At 42.9% G+C, this 14,357-nt stretch overlaps 1 protein-coding gene and 1 non-coding gene across 2 annotated transcripts in view; both read right to left on the minus strand.

Moving 5' to 3' along the window:
• Window positions 1-12,283, minus strand: part of gopc (golgi-associated PDZ and coiled-coil motif containing) — a 62,360-nt gene extending 50,077 nt beyond the window's left edge. The window contains exon 1 of the mRNA XM_059981462.1: window positions 11,879-12,283. Within this exon, the coding sequence (XP_059837445.1) occupies window positions 11,879-12,154 (276 nt within the window). The 5' untranslated portion in view covers window positions 12,155-12,283. The remainder of the gene's footprint in view (window positions 1-11,878) is intronic.
• A 685-nt stretch (window positions 12,284-12,968) lies between these two features.
• trnac-gca (transfer RNA cysteine (anticodon GCA)) lies at window positions 12,969-13,040 on the minus strand. The gene has a single exon. It is a non-coding gene; the product is annotated as a tRNA-Cys (tRNA).
• Between the last annotated feature and the right edge of the window lie 1,317 nt (window positions 13,041-14,357).

Raw genomic sequence — 14,357 nt, forward strand, 5'->3', positions numbered from 1 at the left:
TAGGAAAGGCGGCACATAGTGAGTAAATGCTGTTTTTTCGATGTTCAGAAGGGCCAGTCTATCGTATCTGATGTGACTATCAGCTACTTGAACAGAAAATACTAAGAAAATCATAGAAATTATCAGTATACTATAGATTTGGAATGGAGCTCACAACACAGCCGCCGTACGTCGAGTGGCCACTGGGAGATCCCACTTTTTCTGGCTCATTGGAAGTGAGTTCATGTACTGCACTTTCTCTATGAGTTGGTTTATGATGAACAGTTAAGTATTAGAGCTTGCATGCCATCAAACAGTAAATATGGAATGATAATGTGTTTCTGAGGACAATAAAACTTGAGAAAGATGCCCATTATCAGCCTTAGTCAAAGACTTTTATGAAGTTGAAGGCAGACATGCATAGAGATGGATGAATTCTATTTATCAATGAGTTTACTGCATGGTGAAGATCGTATCTGACTCTTGACAAGCGGATTCCACATTGCAACTCTTGTAAGGAGAGCTTCCGTCACTGATAAACAGTTGAAAAAATAGTTGCAATGGCAGGCAACAGGGAAATCCTCTGTGGGTATTGCAATTGCTCATCTCTATTCCTGAAGATTATCTCTAAGGTACCTTCTCTTCCCAAATGGTGAAGATCTTCAAAGAGTTTTTTTGGCATCAGCTGCCTCTCAGTCCTTAGGTTTGGACTATAGAGGGCTTTGGTGATGCTTAACATTCTAAGCACATCACAGATATCAACAGTTGGTGGACCTCTGTATTCTTTCAACCCAGAGCCTGTTCTTTAGGTCTCAGATGCTTATTTGCTGGTCCTTGGCCTTCAGAAAATCCTTTATTCCTATGAAATGGAGAAACCTGCAGAAAACATCTGGCCCAGATGTTGTCACTGGCCATGTCCTTAGATCCTGCGAAAGGCAGCTGGTGGGGATATCTGAACATATTTCACTGCAATATTAAGGATTTGCTATTCCCAGTATGTCTTCAGAAGTGCACCACACTGATACAAGTTGGATTTTTGCACATTAGTATGATAAACAAAGCCCAGAGATAACCTTTGTTTTAAATGCTGAGATGACAAGGAATTAACTTTTGTCTCATTATTAAAGAGACATTAACCCAGTTCCTGAACTGGAGGTGGCACTGAAGCTACAACAGAGCACTTCACAGATATTACAATTAAAATCACGGTGCAATGTACAGATGGTGTAGGTGGCTCTGATTGGATCTAATCAAAGATGCCATTCTGTCCAAGATTTTTGACTATCACAGGAACTGCATCCACCTAGATAACTGGAGAGTTTCCATCACACTCTGACCTTTCCTTGAAGAAAATGTAAAGACTTTGGGACATTGCAATGGCAAATATGGTTGAACCTGAAAGCTTGAGATGGTTAGCATCCAGCACTTGCATGGTGTGAATTTACTTGCTGAATAAGCGATACCTGAATTTCTTCAGATACATGAAGTATAAAAGAGAGGCAAGAGTGGATATCAGACAACTGGAAAATTCTGCTTGAGAGGTAGTATGGGGACAAGGAGATGGCGAACGAACTGAATAAGTATTTTGCTTCAGTCTTCACTATGGAAGACAGTAGCAATATGGTGGAAGTTCCAGGTGTCAGGGGTCATGAAGGGTGTTAAGTTACCATTACTAGAGAAAAGGTTTTTGGGAAACTGAAAGGTCTGAAGATAGATAAGTCACCTGGACCAGATGGTGTACACCCCAGGGTTCTTAAGAGATTGTGGAGGCATTAGTAATGATCTTTCAAGAATCACTAGATTCTGGAACAATGGAAAACTGCAAATGTCACTCCACTCTTCAAGAAGGGAAAGAGGCAGAAGAAACTAAATGTCAGTAGTTGGGAAGGTGTTAAAGTTGATTATTAAGGATGAGGTCTCAGGGTACTTGAAAGCACATGAACTGAATTGAATTTATTTTACTCTCACATCCATCCCACAAATCTAATGGTTTGTAGAAAGAAGCTGTCCCATAGCCTGTTGGTCCTGGCTTTAATGCTGCAGTACTGTTTGCCAGATGGAAGCAGCTAAAACAGTTTATGGTTAGGGTGACTGGTGTCTTCGATGATCCTCCAGGCCTTCTTTACACACCTGCTATTGTAAATACCCTCAATGGAAGGAAGTTCACATCCACAATGTGCTGGGCTGTCTGTACCACTCTCTGCAGTGCCTTGCGATCAAGGTTAAAGCAGTTCCCGTATCAGGTGGCGATACAGCCAGTCAGGATGTTCTCAATGGTGCCCCTGTAGAAGGTCTTGAGGATTTGGGGGCTCATGCTGAACTTCATTCAGTTGCCTGAGGTAGAAGAGTCTCTGTTGTGCTTTTTCTTTCCCCCACACAGCCGGTGAGACCTTCAGTGATGTGTATACTGAGGAAACTGAAACTACTCACCCTTTCAAATGCAGTTACATTGATGTTGATTAAGGTGAGCCTGTCTCTGTTCCTCCTATAATCCACCATCAGCTCTTTTGTTTTTTGGACATTAAGGGAGAGGTTGTTATCCTGGCACCATTGTGTCAGGGTGGTAACCTCTCTCCTCTGTAGGCTATTTTGTCACGACTAAAAACAAAGCCAATCAATGTCATGACATCTGCAAATTTGATCAGCAGATGATACGTTAGGCCACAGTCAGCATGGCCTCAAGGGAAAATCTTGTTTGACAAATCTGTTGCAATTCTTTGAAGAAATAAAAACAGGATAGACAAAGGTAATCAGTTGATGTTATGTACTTGGATTTTCAGAAGGCCTTTGACAAAGTGCCCTACAGGAGGCTGATTAACAAGCTAAGAGCCCATAGTATTACAGGAAAGATTCTAGCATGGATAAAACAGTGGCTGTTTGGTAGGCAGCAAAGAGTGGGAATAAAGGGAATCTTTTCTGGTTGGCTGCTGGTGACTGGTGGTGTTCCACAGGGGTCTGTGCTGGGACTAATTCTTTTTACGTTATATGGACTTGAACATTACGAGAATGGGCAAAGAAGTGGCAGTGTCAGGAAGTGTACCATTATGCACTTTGGTAGAAGAAATTAAGAGGTTAACTATTTTCTAAATGGAGAGAAAATACAAAAAAACTGAGGTACAAAGGGACTTGGGAATCCTTGTGCAGGATTCCCTACAGGTTAATTTGCAGGTTAAGTTTGTGGTGAGGTGTGGTAAATGCAATGTTAGCTTTCATTTCAAGAGGACTAGAATATGGAAACAAGCATGTAAGGTTGAGACTTTATGAAGCACTGGTAAAGCCACACATAGCATACTATGAGCAGTTTTGGGCCTCCTAAATTAGAAAGGATGTGCTGAAATGGGAGCTGGTTCAAAGGAAGTTCATGAAAATGATTCCAGGATTGAATGGATACGAAAACCTGGGTCCAAATTCAGAAGATTGAGAGGTGCCCTCATTGAAACCTATCAAATGGTGAAAGGCCTTGATAGAGTGGATATGGAAAGGATGTTTCCTATGTTGGGAGGGTCTAAGACCAGAGGATACAGCCTCAGAATAGAGGGTCATTTTCTTAGAATGGGGATGAGAAGGAATTTCTTATGGTGACATATACATACTTCCACGTTTGAGCACCGCTTCTCCAATACTGTTATCAAGATTGTGGCAAAATCAGAGAGCTACTAATAAGATAGAGAAGCCTTCACCTGAACAGTTAATAGAAGAGTGTTCCTCTGTTGCAGATCTACTTTGTTCATTAGCTTCTGCTCTAATGGCCACGCCAGAAACAATGCAAGTGGAGATATCCCGTTACATAGCACAGGAATGGGATTAGATTTCGTCAGTGCACTGCCCAAACTGATGTTTTATCATACTCAAGGAATATTAGTGTTATAGCAATAAAGCACAAAAACACTCCCTTTGACCAATCATGTCAGTACCAGTAGTCAAGTACCCATCTTAATTTCCAACAGTCGGCCTGCAGCATTCTAAGCCATGGAATCTCAATGCACATCTGAATACTCTATAAATGCTGGAAGATCACCTGTCCCCACACAACTCAGACAGTGTGTTCTGGATTTCAACCACACCCTTTCTCAGAGCTCCTACCTTTAATCTGATACATTCTTATATGCACCATTGCCAAGGGATAGAGTTCCTTATTATCCACCCTGTCTTTAGACATAGACATAGCCATAGAAATCTACAACATATTACAGGTCCTTCAGCCTACAATATTGTGCTGACCAGGTAACTTACTCTAGAACTTCCCTATCACATAGCCCTCTAATTTTTCTAAGCTCCATGCTCCTATCTAAGAGGATCTTGAAAGCCTATTGTATTCACTTCTACCACTGTCACTAGCAGTGCATTCCATGCACTCATGACTCTCTGTGTAAAGAAACTTACCTCTGACATCCCCCCCCACCCCCGAACCTTCTTCCAAGTACATTAAAACTATGCCCCCTCATGTTAGCCATTTCAGCCCCGGGGAATGCCTCTGACTATCCACACAATCAATGCCTCTCATCATCTTATAAACCTCTATCAAGTCACCTCTCATCCTCCATCGCTCCAAGGAGAAAAGACCAACTTCACTCAACCTACTCTCATAAGGCATGCTCTCCAATCCAGGTAACATCCTTTTAAGTCTCTGCCCCTTATAATTTTGTGTACCCTATTAAGTGTCCTCCCGACTTACAACCCTCCAAGGAAAACAAACGCAGTCTATACAAATCCTCCTTATAAATGAAATTTGTTCTTTGTTTTATATTCTGTGATTTTCACTCATTCTTTTCTCGCTGCCATTTGCACAACTTGCTTTGTTGCACGCGCGCGCATGTGTGTGTGGGGGGGTTGGGTGTTATGTTTCTCTTTCAACTGGTTCCATGGTTTTTTTTTGTTTCCTGACCGTCTGTGGGGAAGATGAATCTCAGGGTTGTATACTGTGCATGTAGTTTGATAGTAAATGTACTTTGAATCCTTTGAAATACTCCATCTCAAGTAACATTATGATGAAACACACACAAAATGCTGGAGGAACACAGCTGGCCAGGCAGCATCTATGGAAAAAAGTGAACTATCAATGTTTCAGTCCGAAACCATTCATCTGATGATTAGTCTCTGCATTCTGTCTTTAGATTTTACTAAGTGGTGACCTTGAGTCATGGCTATTTCATACACTAAAGGACATCTTTGGTGCTCAAATAACTTGAGTTATGCAGTATATTTTCAGGCAATGATATCTATTTGACGTTAGTAGTTGATCTTATTGAAGTTTGAAATTCATCAAAAATATAGGCTCTATATTTAGCCCTGATGCAACAGCATATATGTAACTCAAAACATGAAAAAATCTGCAGATACTGGAAATGCAAAGCACCACAAACAAAATGCTGGAGGAACACAGGAGGTCAGGTAACATCTGTGGAAAAGAATAAAGAGCCAATATTTCAGGACTGAAGAAGGGACTCGGTCTGAAAGGTCGACTGCTTATTCTTTACCTCACCCTTTACAGTTTCTCATTCTAACAATACTTTTTAAAAACTCTGTCCTCAACTACATATAAACAGCAGCATTAAAACTCCATCCTAGTCCAATCAACAACATTGTTGAGCACAGTTTCCAGTGAGATGTTAACAGATTAGCCTTCACCCCCAATTGAGAAGCTGTAGTGGACCTTAATATTGGGCAATTCATGCATTGACATCTCCTGGAGACATGGATGCCAATGTTTATAATATTCATAAAGTGGCATGCAAAAGTTTGGGCACCCCGATCAAAATTTCTGTTACTGTGAATAGCTAAGCAAGTAAAAGATTACCTGATGTCCAAATGGCATAAAGCTAAAGATGACACATTTCTTTAATATTTTAAGCAAGATTATTTTTATTTCCATCTTTTACAGTTTCAAAATAACAAAAAAGGAAAAGGGCCCGAAGCAAAAGTTTCGGCACCCGACGTGGTCAGTACTTAGTAACGCCCCCTTTGGCCAGTATCACAGCTTGTAAACGTTTTCTGTAGCCAACTAAGAGTCTTTCAATTCTTGTTTGGGGGATTTTCACCAATTCTTCCTTGCAAAAGGCTTCAAGTTCTGTGAGATTCTTGGGCCGTCTTGCATGCACTGCTCTTTTTAAGGTCTGTCCACAGAGTTTTGATGATGTTTAGGTCAGGAAACTGTGAGGGCCATGGCAAAACATGCAGCTTGTGCCGCATAGTCCAGGAGGTAGTCCATTGTGGATTTTGAGGTGTGTTTAGGATCATTATCCTGTTGTAGAAGCCATCCTCTTTTCATCTTCAGCTTTTTTTCTTTTTTTTTATACAGATGGTGTGATGTTTGCTTCCAAAATTTGCTGATGTTTCATTGAATTCATTCTTCCCTCTACCAGTGAAACATTCCCAGTTCCACTGGCTGCAACACAAGCCCAAAGCATGATCGATCCACCCCCATGCTTAACTGTTGGATAGGTGTTCTTTTCATGAAATTCTGCACCTTTTTCTCCAAACATACTTTTGCTCATTGCAGCCAAAAAGTTCTATTTTAACTTAATCAGTCCACAGGGCTTGTTTCCACAATGCATCAGGCTTCTTTAGGTGTTCCTTTGCAAACTTCTGACACTGAATTTTGAGGTGAGGATATTTCTTCTGATGACTCTTCCATGAAGGTCATATTTGTGCAGATGTCACTGCACAGTAGAACAGTGCACCACCACTCCAGAGTCTGCCAAATCTTCCTGAAGGTCTTTTGCAGTCAAAAGGGGGTTTTGATTTACCTTTCTAGCAATCCTACAAGGAGTTTTCTCGGAAAGTTTTCTTGGTCTTCCAGACCTCAACTTGACCTCCACTGTTCCTGTTAACTGCCATTTCTTAATTACGCTACAAACTGAGGAAACGGCAACCTGAAAGTGCTTTGCTATCTTCTTATAGTTTTCTACTGCTTTGTGGGCACCATTTATTTTAATTTCCAGAGAGCTAGGCAGCTGCTTAGAGGAGCCCATGGCTGCTGATTGTTGGGACAAGGTTTGAGGAGTCAGGGTATTTATAAAGTTTTTTTGCATCACCTGGCCTTTCCAGCTCGTTGCTGGGACCGCAGCTATTTACAATATACATTAATGATTTAAATGAAGGGATTAAAAGTAACATTATATAGATGACACAAGAACAAGAATGGGTGCAAGAACAGGAAGGCAGATTGCTATCTGAATGGTATCAAGTTAGGAAAAGGGGAAGTACAACGAGAGCTAGGTGTTCTTGTACATTAGTATCAGTCACTGAAAATAAGCATGCAGGTATAGCAGGCAGTGAAGAAAGCTAATGACATGTTGGCCTTCATAACAAGGGGAGTTGAGTATAGGAGCAAAGAGGTCCTTCTGCAGCTGTACAGGGCCCAGGTTGAACCACACCTGGAGTATTGTATTCAGTTTTGGTCTCCAAATTTGAGGAAGGACACTCTTGCTATTGAGGGAGTGCAGCATAGGTTCATGAGGTTAATTCCCAGGATGGCAGGACTGTCGTATGTTGAAAGAGTGGAGCGACTGGTCTTGTACACACTGGAATTCAGAAGGATGAAAGGGGGTCTGATTGAAACATATAAGATTATTAAGGGATTATACACACTAGAGGCAGGAAATATGTTCCCGATGTTGGGGGAGTCCAGAACCAGAGGCCACAATTTAAGAATAAGGGGTAGACCATTTAGAATGGAGTTGAGGAAAGACTTCTTCACCCAGAAAGTTGTGGATCTATGGAATAGTGGCCAATTCTCTGAATGCTTTCAAGAAAGAGTTAGATAGAGCTCTTAAAGATAGCTGAGTCAAGGGATATGGGGAGAAGGCAGGAACAGGATACTCATTGTAGATGATCAGCCATGATCAGATTGAATGGCGGTGCAGGCTCAATGGGCCGAATGGCCTACTCCTAGAAACATAGAAAATAGGTGCAGGAGTAGGCAATTCAGCCCTTCGAGTCTGCACCGCCATTCAGTATGATCATGGCTGATCATCCAACTCAGAACCCTGTACCTGCTTTCTCTCCATACCCCCTGATCCCTTTAGCCACAAGGGCCAGATCTAACTTCCTCTTAAATATAGCCAATGAACCAGACTCAACTGTTTCCTGTGGCAGAGAATTCCACAGATTCACCACTCTCTGTGTGAAGAAGTTTTTCCTCATCTCGGTCCTAAAAGGCATCCCCTTTATCCTTAAGCTGTGACCCCTCGTTCTGGACTTTCCCAACATCGGGAACAATCTTCCTGCATCTAGCCTGTCCAATCCCTTTAGAATTTTATACGTTTCAATAAGATCCTCCCCAATCTTCTAAATTCCAGTGAGTATAAGCCTAGTCGATCCAGTCTTTCTTCATATGAATGTCCTGCCATCCCAGGAATCAATCTGGTGAACCTTCTCTGTACTCCCTCTATGGCAAGAATGTCTTTCCACAGATTAGGGGACCAAAACTGCACACAATATTCTACGTGCGGTCTCACCAAGGCCTTGTACAACTGCAGTAGAACCTCCCCGCTCCTGTACTCAAATCTTTTTGCTATGAATGCCAACATACCATTTGCCTTTTTCACTGCCTGCTGTACCTGCATGCCCACCTTCAATGACTGGTGTACAATGACACCCAGGTCTCATTGCACCTCCCCTTTTCTTAATCGGCCACCGTTCAGATAATAACCTGTTTTCCTGTTCTTGCAACCAAACTGGATAACTTCACATTTATCGACATTAAATTGCATCTGCCATGAATTTGCCCACTCACCTAACCTATGCAAGTTACCCTGCACCCTCTTAGCATCCTCCTCACAGCTAACACCGCCGCCCAGCTTCTTGTCATCCACAAACTTGGAGATGCTGCATTTAATTCCCTCGCCTAAATCATTAATATATATTGTAAACAACTGGGGTCCCAGCACTGAGCCTTGCGGTACCCCACTAGCCACTGCCTGCCATTCTGAAAAGGTCCCATTTACTCCCACTCTTTGCTTCCTGTCTGCCAACCAATTCTCTATCCACATCAATACCATACCCCCAATACCGTGTGCTTTAAGTTTGCACACTAATCTCCAGTGTGGGACCTTGTCAAAAGCCTTTTGAAAATCTAAATATACCACATCCACTGGCTCTCCCCTATCCACTCTACTAGTTACATCTTCAAAAAATTCTATAAGATTCATCAGACATGATTTTCCTTTCACAAATCCATGCTGACTTTGTCCGATGATTTCACCTCTTTCCAAATGTGCTGTTATCACATCTTTGATAACCGACTCTAGCATTTTCCCCACCACCGATGTCAGACTAACCGGTCTATAATTCCCCAGTTTCTCTCTCCCTCCTTTTTTAAAAACTGGGGTTACATTAGCCACCCTCCAATCCTCAGGAACTAATCCAGAATCTAAGGAGTTTTGAAAATTATCACTCATGCATCCACTATTTCTTGGGCTACTTCCTTAAGCACTCTGGGATGCAGACCATCTGGCCCTGGGGATTTATCTGCCTTTAATCCCTTCAATTTACCTAACACCACTTTACTACTAACACGTATTTCCCTCAGTTCCTCCATCTCACTAGACCCTCGGTCCCTACTAGTTTCGGAAGATTATTTATGTCCTCCTTAGTGAAGACAGAACCAAAGTAGTTATTCAATTGGTCTGCCATGTCTTTGTTCCCTATGATCAATTCACCTGTTTCTGACTGTAAAGGACCTACATTTGTCTTGACCAATCTTTTTCTCTTCACATATCTATAAAAGCTTTTACAGTCAGTTTTTATGTTCCCTGCCAGCTTTCTCTCATAATCTTTTTTCCCTTTCCTAATTAAGCCCTTTGTCCTCCTCTGTTGGTCTCTGAATTTCTCCCAGTCCTCAGGTGCGCCGCTTTTTTTGCTAATTTATATGTTTCTTCTTTGGACTTGATACTATCCCTAATTTCCCTTGTCAGCCACGGGTGCACTACCTTCCCTGGTTTATTCTTTTGCCAAACTGGGATGAACAATTGTTGTAGTTCATCCATGCAATCTTTAAATGCTTGCCATTGCATATCCACCTTCAACCCTTTAAGTATCATTTGCCAGTCTGTCTTAGCTAATTCACATCTCATACCTTCAAAGTTACCCTGCTTTAAGTCCAGTACCTTTGTTTCTGAATTAACTATGTCACTCTCCATCTTAATGAAGAATTCCACCATATTATGGTCACTCTTACCCAAGGGGCCTCGCACGACAAGATTGCTAACTAACCCTTCCTCATTGCTCAAATCCCAATCTAGAATGGCCTGCTCTCTAGTTGGTTTAGGAAACCATCCCGCATACATTCCAAGAAATCCTCTTCCTCAGCACCCTTACCAATTTGGTTCACCCAATCTATATGTAGATTGAAGTCACCCATTATAACTACTGTTCCTTTATTGCACGCATTTCTAATTTCCTGTTTAATGCCATCCCCAACCTCACTACTCCTGTTAGGTGGCCTGTACACAACTCCCACCAGCGTTTTCTGCCCCTTTTTAGTTTATCTCCTAACTCCCTAAATTCACCTTGTAGCATCTCATCCCGTTTTTCACCTATATCGTTGTGCACCACGACCACTGGCTGTTCACCCTCCCATTCCAGAATGTCCTGCAGCCACTCAGAGACATTCTTGACCCTTGCTCCAGGGAGGCAACATACCATCCTGGAGTCTCGTTTGCGGCCGCAGAAACACCTATCTATTCCCCTTATAATCGAATCCCCAATCACTATAGCTCTCCCACTCTTTTTCCTTCCCTCTTGTGCCACAGAGCCACCCATGGTGCAATGAACTCGGCTGCTGCTGCCTTCCCCTGATGAGACATTTCCCCAACAGTATCCAAAACAGTGCATCTTTTTAGGAGGGAGATGACCTCAGGGGACTCCTGCACTACCTGCCTACTGCTACGCTGCCTAGTGGCCACCCCTCCCCTTTCTGCCTATGTAGCCTTTGTGGGCCAACTCACTGAATGTGCTATTCACAACTTCCCCAGCATCGCAGATGCTCCAGTATGAATCCAATCGCAGATCCAGACGCTCAATGCGGTCTGCCAGAAGCTGCAGTTGGACACACTTCCTGAACACATAGTCGTCAGGGACACTGGAAGCATCCCTGATTTCCCACATGCTGCAGGATGAACAAACCACGGGGCCGATCTCAACTGCCACGACCTACCCAATACTTGCCTCAACTTTTGAAACTTTCTCCTTTGAAAGGAACTTACCCGGCCTTACCTCACTCCTGCACCTATTGTCTATTGTCCTAACAATGACTGTGAACAAGCCATAGTCTTAACAAGCTAATTAAGGTCTGAGACCTTGGTAAAAGTTATCTGAGAGCTCAAATCTCTTGAGGTGCCCAAACTTTTGCATGGCGCTCCTTTCCTTTCTTTTCCACTCTAAAATCGTACAAAACAAAAATAATACATTTATCTTCCTTAAAATGTTGAAAAGAATGTTTCATCTTTAACTTTATGACTTTTGGAGATCAGCTCATCTTCTACTCACTTAACTATTCACAGTAACAGAAATTTTGACCGGGTTGCCCGAACTTTTGCATGCCACTGTGTATTGACCTTTTCTCAATCAGGTACTGCTTTCACTTAGACTTCTGTATCTTGCCTCCAGTCAGGAATGGTGTGAGAACATTGTCTCCATTCAGACACACAAATATATTGTTCCTTCAGTCACGGACACAGTCTCTGTTCAGACATAAATTAAACGTCCCTCACCCCCCCACCCCCCGTCAGTTGGCTGCAACATTGCCTCTGTTCAAACATAAAAATATTATCCTTCGCCCCTAAGCTGTGAGAACAGTGTCATCACTTAGACATAAATATGATGTTCCTCGGCCACCAGACAGGGATATTGTGGTGCAGTCTCCGTTGACACTGCATAATTAAAATATCGCCCTTACCTCCAGCTTGTGGTTGATCTGGAAGACAGTCTGCGCCTTGTGACACAGCTGGGCAAAGCAGGAGCTGAGCGCCGTCATCTTCTGACGGCCCTCATAAGTGATCTCGGACTGATCCGGGTCGATCTCACCCAGCAGCAGGTCCACGTCCACGAAGGCCTTGTCGAACTCCTTCTCCAACACTTCCAACCAGCGGAACATGGAGGGGCCGGGACCGGGGCCAGGACCAGAGCCTGTGCCAGGACCAGCCGCCGACGTGCCCCCAGCCGAAGAAGCCATGTCTGCCGCTGCGATGGAAGGAAGTCCCGGTGCCCGTCCGTCCTCTCGCTTCCTCTCACCGGCACCGCCTTCTGTTCCGGTTGTCAAGGGCCGACACTCGATTACTCCACCTGCCACCTCGCAGCCAGTGGCCAACCGAGCAATCGAGCGGTTGCCAAGGGGACGGGGGGGGGCAGGCTGCGATACGTCATCAATTCCATCTACGTGCGAAAGGAACTGGGGAAAGTGATTTTGATGGAGCAAGAACAACAACTTAATGAATTGACTCTCCGAGTTTAGACTTCGTGCTATTCCAGACAGCATTTTGAACCTAACCCTTTATGTTTATGCATCATTTAGCCGAGAGAGTTGATTATTATAAAGTCAATGTTTTATTTTATATAATATTCCTACTTAAACGTGCATTTTGAGGAGTTCCTTTGCTTTAAGCTTGTACTTTTACTATTTCCCCTACCTAGACCCCTCCTTCTCGCCTTTCCAAACCATTGGCCTCAGCAACACAAAGCCAATCTCGAGAAGGAGACATGCAACGCCAGGCTGAGTTAAATTGGCAAGAGTTTCGCTGACTTCAAAAACGGTGCTTATTACTTGTTTCTCCCTTTCAAAACACACACAAAATCAGGCAATCTCGTTCTGCAGACTTCCAGGCATGTACGTATAAGGAGGCTCTTCGGCTGTAAGATCAAAGACAAAATGCAGACTTAAATTGGAAAATAATAAATACGGTATGCACATTTGAGTCACATTCCATTTGACATGAGCAACTACAATTTGAAGGGGGTAATACACAAAATTAAAATACACAATAAAACTAAGGGGGCACCCGGATTTGAACCGGGGACCTCTTGATCTGCAGTCAAATGCTCTGCCACTGAGCTATACCCCCAGCTGATGAGAGCTACTGTAAACACTTCCTCTATCGCATACACCGAGCAATGCATCATTTCCTTCTTCATAGTGTTTTCTAACATTGCTGAATCGCGAAATGCAATAGAAAGACACGGCGGATCCAGCAGATTTTTACTGTTTTTGCAACATTTCTGCGCACCAGTCAACGATGTCCACTTCCTAAATCTTTGCAGGAGTGTACCTTCTTTGTAATCCGAGTTTTGCAATTAAATTTGGTGAGCGTATTAAGATTTCACTTGTCAAAGAAAGGCAGTATTTTTTTTGAATGCCCTTTAGCTTTGTCTTTGGTTCTATGATTCTCTCGCTCCCTGCCTGAATTAAACATAGTCGCTTTCGTCCCATATTGAGCCATACGACATTGGAGCCGTTCGGCCCATCGAGTCATTTCCGCAATTTCCCTCTCAACACTATTCTAGTGCCAACTCCCCATAACCTTAAATACTGCTGGAATTTTAACGCTGCACTGCAGTGGGAACTCAAAACCACAGCAGAGCAGATCTCACATTTTTTGAGTAACCTTTGCATTTAGATCATAACAAAACAACTAGGAGCAGAATTAGGCCATTCAGCCTATCAATGCTGCTCCAATATTCCATCATGTCAGATTTGTTATCCCTTTCAACCCCATTCTCCTTCCTTCTCCCTGTAACCTTTAACACCCTGACTAGAACCTATAAACATCTGCATTAAATATACCCAATGGTTTGGGCTGCACAGACAATTGTGGCAAACAATTTTGAAGATTCACCACCCTCTGGCTAAAGAAACTTTTCCTCATCTCTACTTTAAATGGATCTCCCTCAATGCTGTGCCCTCTGGTCCTAGACTCCCCCACCAAGGGAAACATCCTTACCACATCTACTCTGTCTAGGCCTTTCAACAATTGAAAGGAATCAATAAGGACTCCTCATCCTTCTGAATTCCAGCAAGTACAGACCCAGAGCCATCAAATGTTCCTCAGATGATAATCCTTTCATTCCTGAAATCATCCTTGTGAACCTCCTCTGGACCTTCTCCAATGCCAGCACATCCTTTCTTAGATGAGGAGCCCAAAACTGTTCACAACACTCAAGGTGAGGCCTCACCGGTGCCTTATAAAGCCTCAACATCACATCTCTGCTCTTGTATTCTAGATCTCTTGAAATGAATGCTAACATTGCATTTGCCTTCCTCACCCATCACTCAACCTGCAAGTTAACCTTTAGGGTGTTCTACATAGGAATTTCCAAGTCACTTTGGATCTCAGATTATTGGATTTTCTCTCCGTTTATAAAATAGTCTGCACATTTATTTC

The sequence above is a fragment of the Hypanus sabinus genome, chromosome 10, assembly GCF_030144855.1.
Source record: "Hypanus sabinus isolate sHypSab1 chromosome 10, sHypSab1.hap1, whole genome shotgun sequence".
In the NCBI taxonomy this organism is placed as follows: Eukaryota; Metazoa; Chordata; class Chondrichthyes; order Myliobatiformes; family Dasyatidae; genus Hypanus; species Hypanus sabinus.